Raw genomic sequence first — 18,415 nt, 5'->3', positions numbered from 1 at the left:
AGAGGTCTCAAGTGAGCTAGGTTAATGAGCTTTTAAGTTGATGACGTCAGAGGGTAAGATACATTGCATGCATTTTCAACTCTTGTGCCTCTTAAGAGTCTGTTGGAGGTTCTGGCAGGAAACTGTCCCCCACAGGTTGTCTTCTCCCAGGCTGTGGCTCCAGGAGGGATACACATGCAGTGGTGAGGCAGGAAGCCCTCACCCACCTAGTCAGCCAGATCAGCCAGTCCACTCTGAAGATCAGTGTGGTGGCAGATGGCCAGATGTTTCTCTTTATGATCAAATTGGATACAAACAATCAATTTTAGCCACTGGGCTGATTTCTGATAATAATTGGGTAACAATTTTTAATGGAAAAAAATATACCAAGTCTACTTGAATGTAAGTCAAACAACCTATTTCCCACGAAAAATGGTAGCTCGGAACAGAAAGTGTTGCTATATATTCGAATGAGTATTAAAAAAAAAAAAAACTTCCTAGGAGTCCAAGGTGCCTCACCCATTATGTAATTTAGAAAGGTAGGGACTAAGTCATCTGTCAGAGTTTTGTTCTGGGTCATGATTGTGGGCTGCAAAGGTAGGGGCACCATAGTTCAGTAGGGAAAATACATAAGTAAACATTACCCATTTCCAAAGTTTGGCAAAGCTTAGCCCTTCATCCAAAAAAAGAACACCCTCTGCCTTTCCCTAACTTGTATTATGTGGCTCCCAGAATGCAGTAATAAACCTGGAAATAGGTTTAAAAATAGCTTTTATGAACTGGCAAGGTATCCAAGCATTACAATATTTCTCCATGGAAGCTTTTATGAATATTCCAAATTTCCATTCAATCTAAATTTGGGGAACATAACTTTTGTGTATTTTAGTGGTAGTCCATGTTTGTTCAAATGTGTGATTTACATAACAGGATAAAGAGTGTTCTTGAGTGCAGGGAAACCCCTGGGACATTTTTGCTCTGGAGACAGAGCGTATGATGTAAAGGATGGCCTCTGAGGGAATAAGGAATTGGTCTGGGAAAGTCTTGCTTTCTACTTGCAGTCCTTATTTGTCAAGGGACTACCACTCCTCTCCTTCCTGCCAACTGGTGAGAGATATGACCTTTTTGCAAGATAAGTAGAAGCTGTCCTCCCCCAAAGATTCTTTCTTCTTTATTTCTTTTTCTTTTAACTAATTTGCCCATTATTTGCCCTTTTGGAACATTTTTTTTTGCAAGAAAAAATATTCTAAAGCAGCAAAATCTTTTAGAGTCAGATGAGTTATTCTTAGTTATTTCTCAGACAAACAGCTGCAAGTTATTAGTTGCTTATAGCTAAGGGTTTTCATTTTAGATGAAGGAAACAATTGGATACAAACAATTGGATACAATAAAAATATTAGACATGATGCTCATGTCATAGGCCCTAGCACTAGAGTTGCCTTAAAAATAGACTTTCAGGAAAAAGATCCTATTCCACACCTGTTACACTCTTATGAAAGTCATGTCATGGATTTACTCATCCTTGCCTTATTGTAAAGACCATGCACCCTGGAAAAAAGTGAGTTGCTCCAAGAACTGAAAATGGATGATATTTGTTTGTTAACATATGTAAGTACTGCTTCACAGATTAAAGAAAGAAGTGATTTTTGGTGGAAGTGGAAGTCCTTCCAGAACAAGCAGTGCTGCCGCATTTGAAGTTAGTTACACAGGACACCTATCCAAACATGGGGCAAGAGTGTGAGATCCGTTCCATTCTCAACTTGCCAAGCCTCGTCCCTAGTGTAAGACTGCTCTACACAAAAAGGAGATCTGTGTCCTTTGTACAAAGATTTCCCTGTTCACCAAGACCTGCATCTTCACAATTGTCAATCCTGACAGGAATCCTGTTTCTTATTTCTAATTCCGTACAAAACCTCTTTGTGACCCTGCCAACAAGAACCAATTTAGAACAGTATGTATAGGGCATTGGTTAAAAGGACTCCTAGTTGATGTCAAAATTCTTAGTTTCCTGTAAAATAGCACAGCATTTGCATATGATCCTGACACATTCCCTCCTATAATTTAAATCATCTCTAGATTACTTGCAATACCCAGTACTGCACAAGTTCTATGTAAACAGTTGTTATACTGTAAAAAAGAATAATGACAAGGGGATAAAAGGGACTGTGCATGTTCAGAACCAGTGTGATTTTCTTTCTTTCATTTTTTAAAAAATATCTTCAACCCACAATTGGTTTAATCCACAGATGCAGAATGTGGGTATGGAGGGTCCACTGGTATCTCTAAAATACTGCACAAGTGATCTGGCTGCTCAGTATGGTCCTTTAACTTCTCTCAACAAGCAGACTTTTTTGATATAAATTATTTATTCACTGGGTAAAAAGAATTATGCATCATCTATGAGCCAGTGACAATGCTTGAAGTACACAAAAATAAACACAATCTGCAACTTCAGTATCTTTATAATCCAGCTGAAGAGCAAACCTTCCTTCAGCTATTTGTCAAATGTTTGTGGGGCCATTTTTTTTTGTGGCAGTCACTCAAAAAGAACTTAGATATATAAATATTCATGATGTAATGTGACAAGGAGAGAAATGTCCAAATTGTTTAAGAGCAAAGAAAAATAGGAAAACAGATCTGCTGGGGTGGATAAAGAAGGTGTGAATTTTTAGTTGATTCTAAGGATGAATAAGAGTTTCTCGTAGTGGAAGTGCAAGGAAAACAAAGGTAAAAGGAAGAACAAACATGACACATGTATAGACCGGAGGAACAACAAACATAGGATAAGAAGGTACATAGGGCGGAGAGGTCAGGCAGAGGAGGCAGCCGGGGCTAATTGTGAGGAACTTAAAAGCCTTTCTCTTGAAGGAGAGATGTGTGATGTGAGATGAAGGTACAGATTAGAACGTTACATAGTACCCTGAAACCTAAGATATCAGCTAGGATACTCACAGAGAGGTTTGTTTGGCATGAAAGTACATTTGCACTTTATGGCTTCTCCTGTGTCATAAAATCCTTACCAGAGCAACTAAGCTTGCATTATCTGGAGGTGTAAAAGAATAACTCACCTCCAGAGTGAAAGTATCAGAGATTCTTTTTCCCAGAAATATCACAATGTAGACATGGCTCCTTGGAGACCTACCACGAAGGTAACTACAACTAAGGAATACTCGAATGGAAAGTGTCAGGAGGAGACACTTGAGGTATTGTGCAAGAAGGAAGTAAAGGCTAATGCAGACCTCTGAACTGCCAAAGCACTGAAAGCCTGCCTCAACACAGTCACAGTCTCTCAGCAAAGAACCACGATTGGCTCAAGATGTTTAAAGACATCCCTGTTCATTAGGTGACTGACAAGGTAATCAAGCAGTGAATTCAGTCACTGTATAAAACAAGGAGTACTGACTTTATAGGTCTTTAGGCAAACCAAAAGCAGCAGCAGCAATAACAGCCAAACCCAAGGAGGTATAATCATCTAAGTTGCCATATTACATTATTTTAAATGTCCAGTTTTCAAGAACTGAGGCACACAAAGAAACAAGAAGGTAGGCCATACATGAATAAAGGCAATCAGTAGAAACTTCCTGAGGAAGCCCAGGACAAAGACCTTCAGTAGACTATTATAAATATGTTCAAACCCTAGAAGAAACTATTTAAAAAAAATGTTAAAAGCATGAGAAGAAAGTCTCAACAAAAGGGAATATCAATAGAACCTAGAAATTGTAAAAATAAGAATCAAGTGAAATTTTGAAATTTAATAATACTATATTCATGAGAAGAGTTGAACAGCAGATTTGACTGGGTAGGAGAAAGAATCAGAAAACTAATAGGTCAACTGAAATTATTTGGGGGAAGAACAATAAGAGAAAAGAATGAAGAAAATTGAACAGAACTTCAAAACACATAAATTCACTCTATCATGAGAAAAACATCAGACAAATTCCAGGTAGGGGACAAGCTACAAAATCTTGACTAGTGTACTTCAAAATTGTTAAGATCATCAAATCCAAAGAAAATCTGAGAAAGTATCACAACTAAGCAGAGCCTAAGGAGACAGACATGTCTATTAAACATAATTTGGAAAAATAGATGGAATAATGGAACAAAAATACTTTAGGTAAAATTGAAGGAAATTTCAGTGTTATACAGACTTTATTTGATAGAAATGTATCTATATGGTTGTATTGATTGTAATGAATGCATTATACCAAACTAAAATGCTAATAGTGTAAGCTAGATATAAATGATCCGGGAATTCTCTCACAATTTTTCTATAAATCTAAAACCAGTCTAACACAAAAAATTTAACAAATGAACAAAGCCTCAAAGACCTATGGGATATTATCAAACACTACCATACATATTATGGGAATCCCAAAAGGCAATAGAAAAGATAAAAAAGCAGAAAGAATATTTTGAGAAATTAGGGCCAAAAATCTTTACACATTTGATGAAAAACATGTATCTACATGTTCAGAAACTCAATGATCTCCAAGCAGGTTAGCCTCAAATAATCAAGCAGCAAGAGAAAAACAAGTCACCACATACAAGGGATTCTAAATAAAATGAACAGCTGACTTTTTGTCATACACTTGGGAGGCAAGAAGACAGCAGGGGCATGCCATGTTCAAAGTGCTAAAAAGGAAAGGCTGCTAACCAAGAATCCTACATTCAGCAAAACTATGCATTAAAATTAAAGGATAAGTGAAAACTGGGAGAATGTGTTGTCAGCATACCTGCCATACAAGAAATACTAAGGGAACTCTTAAAGCTAAATGAAAGAACAATAAACAATAACTTGAATCCTAAGAGAAATAAAGAACATCAGCCGAGGTTATTACACAGAGAAATAAAAGATAGTTTATATGTGTTTTTGTTTATAACTGTTTTCTTCTATTTAATTTGAAAGATAATTAATTACATAAGACAATAATTATGAAACTGAGTTGTTGGTCTTTGATGTAATTTGTATGACAATAAGAGCACAAAGAAATGGAGGGATAACTAGGCTACATTGAACCAAAGTTTTTGTATACTATTAAAATTAAATTAGTGTTTATATGAACTAACTTGATTTAACTTCAAATATTAATTGTAATGCTATGTCAACCACTAAAAGCCCTCAAAAATACTGAAATAAATAATCAAATTAAGGTTGTGTTAGAAAATATTTATTCAACATAAGAGAAGGCAGTAATGGAGTGGCCAAAAATGATATTACATACAAAAACAAATAGCAAAATGCCAAACTTAAATTCTACTTCTTCCATAACTACATTAAAAAAGATGATTAAATAGCTATAATTACAAAGTAGATATCAGAATAATGGATATGTGGTTCAATTATGTGCTATTTACAAGAAAATGTACTATAGATCAAAAGACACAAATTTATTGAAAGTCAAAGGTTGGAAAAACATGTCATGCAAAAGTAACTGAAAGAAACCTGAAGCATACTTCTAAATAAAAATGGATGGGAAGAAATAACAGGGAAAATTAGAACATTCTTTGAGACGAATAAAGATATGAAATAGTCTTTCAAAATTATGGGTTGCAGTTAATGCAGTGATTAAAGAGCCACAAATGCACATATTAAAAAGGAAGATCTCAAAAAAGCTAAATATCCATATCAAGAAACTAGAAAAAGAGAAAATAAACCCAAATGAAGCAGATAGGCATAAATAATGATGATTATAGCTGAGTAAATTTAATAGCAAGTAGAAAAATATATAGTTGGCTCTTAATAAAATTTGCAAATCAAGAAAAAAAGAGAAGACTCAAATTACTAAAATCATGAAAGAAAAACATTGTCCAGATCTTACAGAAGTGAAAAGAACTTAATTTATAAAGAGACACAAAACCCACAAGTGACCCCCCCCAAAAAAAAGGTAAGTTGGAATTCATCAAAATGACTGTGCCTCAAGGACACCATCAATAAAGTAAATATTTAATCTGCATTGTAGAAAAATATTCACAGCTTTTTTATTTGACAAAGAACTTTATATGTAAGTAATACTTATAATTCAGCTAAAACAATGACAGCAAAATACAACCTAATTTAAAAATCTGTGAAAGATCTCATCAAATATTACATCAATGAGTCTATGCAAATAACTAATATGCAAATGAAAAACTGTTCAACATCATTTGTCATTAGAGAAATGCAAATCAAAATCATAACGAGATGCCACTTCACCCCCACCTAGAGGGTTGTAAAGAAAAATATAGAAATTAGCAAGCCTTGATGAGGATGTGGAGAAACTGATACCCTCATATACTGCTAGTATGAATTTAAATGGTATAGGTGCTTTAAAAAGCTGTTTAGGTGTTCCTCAAAGTGTAAACATAGACCATATAGTGCAACAATTCTACTCCTTGGCATATGCCCAAGAGGAATAAAAACATTCCTGCAAAATACAGCGTTCAAAATCAAAAAGTGGAAACTCAAATATCCATTCGTGGACAGATGGGTAAGCAAAATGTGGCATGGAACATCCAGTTAAGTGAAATTATTCAACAAGTAAATAGAAATGAAGAAGACAATATGAATGAACCTTGAAAACATTATTATAAGTGGAAGAAGTCACACAAAATGTCATATTTCATTTTATGAAATAGGCAAATCCGTAGAGACAGAGATAGATTAGTGGGCATCAGGGGCTCAGTGGTCAGTGAAAATGGTTGCAAATATTCTAAGTATATGAATATACTAAAATCCATTAATTAATTGTAAACTTCAAAATGGTGAATTGTGATATAAGAACTATATTTCAATAAAGCTGCTAAAACAAAAATATGGATTTCTATTATGAGTTAAGTTATGCTTTATATTTTTAAAACAAAGAATAATACTAATTGACCACCCAGGACACCATATGCTGCTCCTTTTCTTCTCTTAAAATAAGAAAGAATCAATTAACAAAAGAAAAGTAATTGAGCTTAGGACTCAGAAAAATGGAAGACATAAAAATAAGTGCTATGGGACATGAGGCCTTGCTGCACTGCACCATTGAACTTTCCCTTGTGCTGACAGGACAGAAAGGAAGCACATGTGAGGTGGCAACCATTCCCATGCTAATGATCTGCTTGGCTGGTTTAGGTTTGGAAGAAATTTTATGATTGATTCTTTAAAATTTATTTTGGATATTCCAAATGCCAAAGGAATTGACTTTTTTTAAGTAAAAAATTATCTTACTGACCTGCTTTCTGAAAACTCTGAAAAATCATCCTGAAGCTCAAACTTGTGTAGAACTTCTCCAATCAGGTAGCCACTGGAAAATGCCTTTGCAAATGCCTTGGGACCTGAATTTTAAATCATTGACACAGAAAATTAAAAATCAAGTCACACTATAATTTAAAAGTAGAGTTAAAACCACATAACTTAATTTGAACTTAAAATGCCACAACTATATTTCTAGAAACAACTCTTAATAGTCAAAGTAAAAGTGTAGCAGTAGACATTAAAATTCTCAAACATAAATCAATAATTGATATCTACAAACTTTTGAGAGAAGAGAAAGAACATTTCTGATTAAAATTAAACAAAGCCTAACCCCCAAATAATAAGTAATCTTAGATCTAAATATAAACTTTGAATATATTTTATAAAAGCACTCTATTTTAGTTATTCATATAACCTATGATGATAGTATATTCTGGCTAATTGAAGTGCAATTCATCTGTTAAAAATAACAATTTGTTTTTAACCTTAAAACAAAGGAAATTTTATTGAAATAATATGCATCTTTTTATAAAAATCCTATTAAGCATAATCAAGCTTTTGCTTTGTGGTTCAGAAGGGTCACAGAGGTCCAGTTTTTGACCTATACAACAATGGCACTATACCAGAGGAATAATATCTCTGGAGACAGAAACATCTCTATTGGAATCTTGGCTCTCTGCCCCTTACTTGCTATGCAAGCAGTTTAACCTTCCTATGTTTCTGTCTCTTTGTCTCTAGAACAGAGATGACTATATCTGTGTCTTATCTTGGAGAGTTATTTGAATTATTAATTAAGTTTATTTTTAACTAATAGGTATAAACAAAAATTGTACTTCTTTTTGGTGGGGCAACTTGTGATGTTCTGATACATGAATATACGCTACACTGTATAATATTTAAATCAGGTTATACATAGCTATGGCCTCAAATAATTTCTTTATGGTAAAAACTTTCAAAATCCTCTTTTTTAAAGCTTTTTGAAACACACAGTCCGTCACTGTAATCTGCAGTTCTCCTTCTGTGCCACAGCACACCAGCACTTGTTGGCCTATCTAATGCAGCTTAGTACTCACTGCGCAGTTTCCCCACCTATCTCTGCTACCCACCCTCCCCAGACTCTGGTTGCTGCCATTCTATTCTTAATTTCTTTGGGATCAACTTTCTTAGATTCCATATATGAGTGAGAGCAGTAGTACTTGTCTTTCTGTGCCTGGCTTATTTCACATAAGAAAATTATTTCCACTTCTACTAACATTGTCTTGAATGATAGGATTTCATCTTTTTTGTTCATCCTAGTAGTATCTTATCATGGACAATGGACAGCCTTTTGTTTTCCTTTCCTTTCCTTCCCTTCCCTTTCCTTCCTTCCTTCCTTCCTTCCTTCCTTCCTTCCTTCCTTCCTTCCTTCCTTCCTTCCTTCCTTCCTTCCTTCCTTCCTTCCTTTCTTTGTTTCTTTCTTTCTTTTTCTTTATTTTTCTGGGGATTTAACTCAGGGGTGCTTTACCACTGATCTGTAGCAAAGTCTGAAGATGATGATGATGATGATGATGATTTTGAGATAGGGTCTTGCTAAGTTGCTTAGAGTCTCTCTAAGTTACAGAACTTGTGATTCTCCTGTGTCAGCCTCCCCAGTTACTGGGATTACAGCCATTGCCACCACACCCTGCATGGAGAGCCATTTTGAAGATTGCAGATAATATATGAGAATTGTTGAGTATAATACCTGTAACATAGTAGGCATATAATAAGTTCAGGAGAAATTTAGGTATTTAATAGAATTTTCTTTCTTTAACAATGTCCTTAGTTTTGGGTCACTTGTATTTTTTTTATGAAGTGAAGGATAGTTATGATATTTAAGGGCAATACACAAAATTGATAGACAAAGAATATTTTTATAAGCCAAATAATTTCTCACATGATTTTTATATCCTCCACAAATCTTCAACATGTTGCCATCATTTAGATAGCAGCAGTGAATCCCCCAGCACCACACACACACACAAAAACAAAACAAAACACAACAAAATAAACTCCACCACTGTCTGTTTCTGTAGTATTACAGACTCAGTTGTATAGGTCCTTCTATTTTGTCTATTGGACTAATAACAAGTAGACTTATTGAATATGCAGAATAATAGTGTGTCCTGATTTGCAGGAAATAAGGTGACTTGCCCGGTGAAGGCCCTTGCCCAGACACCTCACTCACAAGACTCCATGACATCAGCAGGAGAAGACTATATTCAAGACTTTGTTAGTATTTGTTCTCAAAGTACTTTATAGTTTGGATAATGTTCCAATTCTTAAGTTGAAACAATACAATACTAAACGTAGTTTAAAGAGATGCAAATTATTTCCTTTGATTCTATTTCCTCAAGGTAAGCTTCTGAACTAAACAGCATTCAAATCTATTGATTATGGTTATATAATTTTCAATTTATAATAGAAAATAAAGGGTAGGAAATTGTCAAACACTGATTTGGTAAATGAGTCTCTTTAACAAGAAAAGAAATAAAAAATTTATAAGTTCCAGGAAAATAAACTATTCAAATCACCTAAAGTTACATAGTTCATAGAAGAAGTATCGGGTCAGAAAATGATCTTCTTCTAAAATCAGGGTGCATTCTTTCTCTGTTGATGGTCTGGTGCTCTCTTTTTTATCAGTCACATGAGTCTTTGCAAAAAAAGTGTCTTTATCTGAGTTTCCAGTGTTATTCAGGAGAAAATACATTTAGAGAATAGGTACCTTCTAAAAAAGAATTTTTAATTCATGGCAAACACTAGCTCTGGTGTATGGGTTGGATACCCTTGAAGTTGTATTTCACAATCAAGGCACTAAACTGTCCCTACTTGAACATGGTACCACCTGAATACCAAAGTGCCTTGTGATGTTACTAAAATGAGGAGGATTGGCTAGATCTTAAACTAAATGCCATCTGTTACTTGGCCAATGCCTTTCGGCATCAGACCTTGGTAGTCTGAAGCAACTGAAATCCAAATGTCTCTTTCTGACTGCAAAAGGCAGAAATGAGACATTACCTCCTCTGTATCACTGTTGCTTTCTTTGTCCAGTGTGGACCCTCACTGCAAGCTGCCACGGTTGTTCCCTGGCCTGGCTGCCACCCTGTCCTCCATGTTCCATCTGGCCTGCTCTGTGCCTTCTGCCCCTTCTGTTTGTTTCTTCCTTCTTCCAGTCTTCTCTGCTTCTCTGCTCCCTAGCCCTTCCATACTCTCTTAGTTTTCTGAAGTGTGATTGGCCAAATGCTGTCATTAAACCATGGATATATCTTTCTTTCTGGTTCTAGGCCATCAGGATTTGGTCTAGTTTTTGGCTTATTGCTTTCTTTTTAGGAGCTGTTGCTATTCATCTTCAGGTAATCTCCTTTCCACATCTCTCTGGGGCTTGCACTGTGCGTGACGCTCATGTTGATTGAACACTGGAAGTCTAGCCCATGAATAACTAGGGGATAGCCAAATCCTATTCTGTCACCTTCGATGTATGGTCTGTAGTAAGCTCTTTGCTACAAAAAGGTCACTAGAAAAATAAAATCATAATCCATTTCCTTTGAAATGGCACAGCATATTAATAAGGCAATTCTGATATGGATAAAATAGAGGTTCTTATGGTATAAAGATCAAAAAAGAACAGTAAACACATTTTCTTGTCTGGGTAGGATTACAAAAAATAAACAAATATTAAAAAAACATCCATCTGTAGTTTTTTACACATAAGACATTTCAGATTTATTATAGGCTACATTAGCAAAACTGAGTACAATAAAAGAATATAGCAAATGATGAGATATGGTAAAAAATAAAAAGAAGAAACAAGAAATAATGCATGCAAGACATTTGATAAGGAAAGAAAAAGATGAATAAAAAGCATACAAGCTAAGAATGTACAGATTAACATAAGAGAATGGAAAGAGATAAGAAGCCAAATGAAGAGGGAGAGAATAAGGAAGTTGTTGGGGAGAGCGAAATCATAAGAAAAAAATAAAAGCTCATTTTCCTCCTTTGATATATCATGTTTTTCTTCCAACTAAAGTTCACATAATAGCATGACTAATTTTATGGGAACTAATTCCATAAATTAATTTGTACAAATAAGTGGAATTTCCTATGGGTCAGAAGTGGCAGGTTGACTCATGGATAATGAACAATGACTAAATATAAGAAATAAATAAACCATAGACGCCCACTGACAATCTTCATCCTGAGCTCTAAATGATTTTTTATTTGGGATTAAAGTCATTTAGCAATAATTCAACCTTGTTTCTGGTCTTCCAAGCCCATGTGGTCCCTATGACTGAAGTTTCTTTTTGCTAAATTCTTTGATGTGTGCCTCTCTGTCAGGTCTACATTTGGCTGGAGCAGCAGGTGAAATGGTCCATGTGCTTCTCCATTAACATGGTACCAAGCCAGCTCAAGAAAAGCACTTACAGTCATCCATATTCCACATGGTAATGAGGAACATGTAGGCTCCAGAGAAAAGAATCTACTTGTCTCCTTGCTAATTTATAAGCCACTTGACCTTGATTATATAACCACCCTTGATTATATAACCATCCTTCCTCATTTATAAAAGAGGGACAGTGATGGGCTTCACCTCATGAGTTGTTTTGAGAAGTAAATGAGAGATTGTGTATAAATTCCTCAGCACAATGCCAGGTCCATATTTAAGTGCTCAATGACAATTTTTATTGTTATTATTACCATCTTCCAATTCATGAAAGCAGGTCATATTAATTATACAATTTGTAAAGTCAATAACAGACCATCAATGACAATAGTACAAATATACTTGTTTAAACAGTATTCCAATATTCAGGAATATTTGACATTGTCTTCAGATGCAGGCCCGCTCTTATGGCAAAGAAGGATATAACACCCTCTTCCAGAGTGGACAAGCACCTGTAATCAGTTGATTCCTACAACAAAATATTTAAATTCACATTCAATGAGATAAGTAAAGACTAACCAACCTCACAGTTTTTCTGCTAAGGTCTACTCTATTAATTTCTAGTGAACAGAAGCCAAGTTTTAATTTTCTTTTTTTTTAAAAAAATGCTGCTAAACTAGCTAGGAAATATCAAAAGTCTGTTGCTTTTGATCAGAAGCAACATATATTCGAATGACCCTAAGCTTAAGGAAAAGAAAATGTGTGGTTCAATGACACTTGGTTAAAAGAGGAATGGACCAAAAGGCAGCAAACCTAGCTTCCCAGCTGCACAGCCTTAAACAAAGTTCTAAATATCTCTCTTCCATTTTTACACCTGACAAAGAAGAATTAATGATGTCTGTTTCAGTCTATTGTCTGTTGCTGGAACAAAACACACAGACTGAATAATTTACTAAAAATATTTTTTTCTTCACAGTTCTAGAGACTAAAATGTTTAAGGTCTCTAGAGACTAAAGAGTGTCAAGGTATTGACCTCTGCCAAGGGCCTTCTTGCACTACAATGACATGACAGAAGGCGGAAGAGCAAGTGAGTACTTGATACAGAGGGGAAGGGGGACAAACTGATCCATGTATCAGGAGCTACTCTAGCAATAATTAACCCACTCCTGCCCTGATGGCCTTAACTCTTCACAAGGGCTGAGCCCTCCTGATTTCAACACCTCACTAAGACCAGTGGAATAGAGGAAGGGAATTGAGTGGGCAGGAGGAAGGATGGGGAAAAGGAAGACAGGTAGAGCGAATCTGAGCTACCATCCCTATGTACATATGTGAATGTCCCGCAGTGAATCTCACCTTTGGGTGTTACTAAATTTAAAAAATCATAAGTAATTCGAAATATCAGTATGGAAGAGAACATGGAATGGAAGAGTGGAGAGAAAGGAGAAGTACTGGGGTTTAAGTTAGAGCAAATTATATTCCATGACTTTATAATCATGTCAAAATGAATCCTAATATTATATATAACTAAAAGGAACCAATAATTTTTTTAAAAAAAATAAAAGGAATGTACATTTCATGAATCATAAAAAATATGTCTAGGTCAGAAAAAAGTGTGAAATAAATCAAATATTAGCTTGATTTTAGAGTCATTTTGATAATGCCTAATTTCTGATTGTAAATAAGCAATCTGATTTATAAATTCAATCTTCTCCTGAGTGCCCCAGGGCACCAAGTTCATGTGTCATGTTCATATCATTTGCCAGAATAAGTTATACTGCTGTTCTTCTTTCCATTAGAAATTGGTGATGTGACTAGAAAATAATGCTTAGATGTATATGTTAAGGAAATACCTTAGAATACAAAAATGTCACTTAATCCAAAAATACATCTGGAATTCAATAATTCATTTTATAGTAAAAATTAGCATAAGGAATGTTATTGAAAGAAATATGAAAAATGTAATTTCACTTAGTATAAGAAAATTTTTTATTATTTGCTTAAAGTAACAAAATAGAACTTCTGAAATCACAAAGTTCAACATTCAAGAATCCAAGGTGACATCAAGATGAAGAAATCTAAATAATATGATACTTTTTCCTCTGATGTACTCTCATTTAATAAACAATTATTAAGTGCCCATTATGTAACAAGTGCTATATGAGGCACTATATATATTGCCTGTAAAAAAGTTGAAATAATGTTTATTGAACATCTAACAGATACTAGGAAGTCTGGTAGATGTTTTTAATTTACAGTTTCACTTGAGACCCCCTCAAATATACAATAGTTATTATTTTTCACTGAGTGTAAAATGTGGGACCAAAAGATTATTATTCTTACTTTGGATACTATAATAGCAAGACTTAGCAATAGTTAATTTTTTTGAACCCAGTTTTCTCTTTATTGCTCCTTTGATACTATTGATAATATGTCTAAAATGACAGAATCATTTAAAATGCGAGAAAAGAGTATTTACAATTTAAAATATACCCATATCCAGAATCCAAGATAATATAGGCTGTTTTGTATACCCATCCTTACAAAGACTCTGACTTGTATAGTACATGGAATTTGAAGGTATCTATTTATGGTTCGAGAATATTCAGTTATGATATTCTCATGCTCGTTTTCTCTTATGGTGAGTTCACAGGAATTTTGTTTTAAGAAGGCAGTGTTTATTCTTGAACATAACTGATGACTCTTAAAGAATTGTTCAGCAAATCTTTCAGTAACATTTCACTTGCTTATTTTTCATTATAAGTTGAATTTTTGAATTCCAGGTGTAATTTTGTACTGATCAACTTTTTGTTTTCTAAAATATTTCATTAATGTATACATCTAAGCATTGTTTTCTAGGAAAATGGTCTGTTTAAGTCTAACTCACTGAAGATTATTAGCTTTGGTTACATAGATTGGAATCTACAGGTGACCTAAAGTTGAGCATGCATCACAACCCACTGGTAGCAAATTGACAATGATGCAAGAGTTCGTCTGGGAAAACAAAATGAAGGTGATTGCACTGAAAACCTTCTTGCCAAGGGAAAAAAAAAAAAAAACATACCACCTTAAAATGAATTCCCACTAAATAAACAACAAAGAGGTTGAGACGTGTAATACTGCATTGGAATTATTTGACTGTTACTGAGTTTGGGGGTGTGTATAACTGCCTCTGAGGTTAGGAGTTTGTTTGAGGTTAGGAGTTTGTTTTGTTTGTTTTTTGGTAACTTCATGTTTAGAATAAAATCAGGCTGGTAAATTAGGGAAGAGCAAATAGTAGCCAGAAATAGCTAAGTTTGTAAATTTGCAGCTTAAAATTTCCAAAAGTGATAAATGTTAACTATTCCACATTAACCCATTGCACATACACTTTCCCCTGATGAGAGGTTAAATATGCAAAATCCGATTGGATCCATTTATACATAGAGAAAAAACACTCAGAGAAGGCATTTTAACTTATCCACGGAATTTCCTATTCCATTGGCCTGTCTGCACACCATGCTGCTTCTGATATTGTGGAGGAGGCAATGTCAGGGTTAGACTGCTGAGACCAGCATAGGAGCCTTCCCTAAACTACCTCTGATTGCTTAGAAACACACAGTAGGTCAGAAACTGTGGTGCTGGGCCCACCGTGCTGATAGGAAACTCAGGAGTAGCAGAGTGGGGTATGTAAAAAGGCCAGCTGGGGTGTTCAGTGGGGCAGCTGGGGACAGGGTTGGGACGGTGCGGAGGGGGCGGAGCGCTGCGAGGGTGCAGGTGCCCACCTGCGCAGCTGGAGCCCCGCCCGCCACCTTCCACCAGCAAGTCTCGCTGGGCGCCCGCTCGCCCTCGCCCATGGGCACTCACTCACGGTCCGGGACAGCTTCAAATCTTGGTTGAGCCACTGACAGAGGATCTCAGACATGGCTCGCCCGCGCTTTGGACCTCAAGCGGATGCTAGAAACTCTCCAGGAACCGGACTCTCTGGCTCGCGTCCTCCTGTTGCTCAGGGCAACCTGTTGCTAAGGAAGCGTCTCCAGGGTAGAGCCAGGTGACAAGTTCAAAGAAGAGAGGGCACAGAGCACAACAGCAGGAGACAGAAATCGTGGCCCGCCCCCTGCTGGCGGGTAAGACCTGAGCGTGTGCGCGCAATAGCAGGAGGCTGCTAAGGGTCGGCTAGCAATTATAAAACGAAATAAAAGGTTTCTTTTTAAAAGTGTTACCTGTCATTTGAATTATGTATCTTTCTCTTCTGTAAAATAAAAATCAAGTGTGGACTGCAAAGAGTTATTCTGAGATCACAAGCTGGATTGAAGAGTGGTGCTGTGTACTGTAATACAATTTGTTGGGGAAAAAACAAAAACAAAAACCTAATTCTTTAAAAAATCATTGGAGACTTTTTCATAATTGGAATTTTTGCACTATCAATTATGTCCAAGCTTGTAACTAGATATGACTGGGTCCTGACGTCTTTTTGAGCTGACTAGCTCTTTCATTTTGGGGGGGAAATAAAGAAATAAACAAACTACTTAACCTTTCTACTTCTCATCACTTTAGATCATTCTATTATCTCTCCTCAGCATGTTTTACAATGACCTTGCTCACTTACCATTGATTGATGCAATAAAAATATTTGTCCTCATGACCACAATAATGATTAGTCTGGGTTTCCTTGCTTTTTCTTCTCTGGTCTATCCTGTGCAACACGTACAATTGATATCCTTAAAACCCTATTCTATTCCTATACTCTCGTGAATTGCACTAGAGCATTGTTTACTTTCATGCAGAAAATGGAATTCCTTTGGTGGATCACTGAAGAATCCTTAAGTGAAATTGTACCAGATAAACTTGAATAAAAAGTATCAGAGGACATTGCATGTAATAAGGCTAAATAGATGGAAGGAATACATATTTGAGGGAAGGAAGAGCATCTTTGCTTTATTTGGGCAATTGTACATACTTGTGTGTATGTGTTTATATGTATATATATATGCCTATATGGGGGAAATTATTTCTTATCATGAGTCTTAGTCAATAAAATTCCAAAGCCACTGTCCTGGAGGATGAAGACCTTATTGAAAGTTATTTATGATCTATCCTCAGCCCAATCCTAACCATACACCAATCTTGTTCATATTTCTTTTCCAGGTCCCAACTTTTCTACCTCAACATTGGTCTTCCATCCTCCTCCTGCAAAAAGAGAAGTTTCTTTCCTGAAGTCAATCCTGTCTGTTCTTCAGGGTCTGGTTTATCAGCTACCACCTTCACTGAGCCTCCTCCTTCCCCCCTCCATTCTTCCAATCCCACCTGTATTCTGAAAGCTCAAAATAAGTGCTTTCCCTTTAGCTCTCATTCCAGACCCCTAACTCTTTCTAATTGCCCACAGCTTGGCCAGAAACTCAGTTTTGCAATCTTCGTAATGTATTTCTCAACTCTTTCAAATGAGCGTTGATTTGAGCTCCAAGAAGAGGAGATAACTTCAGCTCTTGTTTCTACGGCAAACAATATTGTGAAATTTAAATTCCATTTCAAAATTCTTCATAGTTTTTACCCTGAAGCAGATAGATACTTTGGGGTCTTATTTTCAATGTCTGTGTGGTTTGTCTTATATATGGATTGCATCTTTTTCAGGTAAACATTTAAATTTCCAGTCTTAGGAAGTAATTGGGTTTGAAATAAAATCAAGTCAAAAGACAAATTCAAAATTTGATTTCATATGAGAAAAATTGAATCACATGTTCTATAATTGAAGAAGATAAGCCAAAATTTTTCAGAATTCTTTTTCTAATTTCTTATTTCCTCATGCTCAATAGTCATAGGATCTAAATTAGTCTTAAGTCTATTAAGTTTAAGCTAAATTTAAATTTTATCTGTTAAATTTTGAGCCCTAAATTTATGTCTGAGCCCTAAATTATGTCCCTGCCCTAACAAAGAAATTAAGCATAACAGTAAATCCTCTCAGCTTTGATGACTACAATCAAATTATTTTTATACCAATACCAAACTTGTACAGATAGAGTGCCCATCTTATCTCTGTCACAGATTATACTTCCAAGAAAACTGAATCTCTGTTTGTGCCAAGTGTCACAATCAACTCCTTTGTACTTTATCACTTAAAAACACTTTCCAGAGAATCAATGTTTGGATGGGTTAAGAAATCCTGAGAATCACTGTTCTCTGTACTTTTACTCTTGATATTTCTTTATTATGATTTTGATATCCTATATGTATACAGCAATTCATTCTATATTTCCGAAAAATTGTGAGACTATTTTAAAATTTCATCTTGCTGTTTCTCGCACCTTAGAAATCTGTAATTTTCCCTCATTTCTATTAAGATTATAGGCAGGCCTTTCAGTTATGCCATAATTCTATTATTTTCTATTTGGTGAACCTTTATAATTCTGCATATTCATAAAAAATGACAATGGATCATGCTAATTCCTGGCTTTCTTCTTTCTGTCCAGTTGGACCAAAGCTGGTTCAAATTGAAATTCTTTCCGGAAATTATCATTGAAAGCCCCCCTTCCTCTCAACCTCAGTTGGCTGAGGTGCCCCAGTAAAATCTGAGATATGCAAATATGTGTTTTTAACTTCTACGTACCCAAAATTTGGAGCTGTGCTTGCCAAAAGGGTCATTCAAGAAGTGCTGTCACATGAATGAGTGCAGCCAACAGGCCTTTTAACACGAACCTCTCATTTCACCATCTACGTATTATGTTGTATGTTTATTATTCTTTGGTGTCACGGGCTGGATCCAATTCCTTTGTACTTAGGAGAATGACAATCACAAAAGGACATGGGAACTGCTTCTTCCTACAGCTTGCTTCCAGTTATGGCCTGAT

The 18,415-nt window shown here is 35.6% G+C and overlaps 1 protein-coding gene across 2 annotated transcripts in view; it reads right to left on the bottom strand.

Moving 5' to 3' along the window:
• The window catches only part of Spef2 (sperm flagellar 2), a 170,560-nt gene extending 154,850 nt beyond the window's left edge, over nt 1-15,710 (bottom strand). For both annotated transcript variants that reach the window (XM_005325639.4, XM_040272637.2), the window contains exons 1-2: nt 15,438-15,710; nt 7,173-7,275 (exon numbers count right to left, since the gene is read on the bottom strand). In XM_005325639.4, the coding sequence (XP_005325696.2) occupies nt 7,173-7,275; nt 15,438-15,495 (161 nt within the window). In that variant the 5' untranslated portion in view covers nt 15,496-15,710. The remainder of the gene's footprint in view (nt 1-7,172; nt 7,276-15,437) is intronic.
• Nucleotides 15,711-18,415: the final 2,705 nt, after the last annotated feature.

The sequence above is a fragment of the Ictidomys tridecemlineatus genome, chromosome 1 (assembly GCF_052094955.1).
Source record: "Ictidomys tridecemlineatus isolate mIctTri1 chromosome 1, mIctTri1.hap1, whole genome shotgun sequence".
Lineage (NCBI taxonomy): Eukaryota > Metazoa > Chordata > Mammalia > Rodentia > Sciuridae > Ictidomys > Ictidomys tridecemlineatus.
Note: the sequence above shows the minus strand (reverse complement) of the source record. Positions and strands in the feature narration are given on the sequence as shown.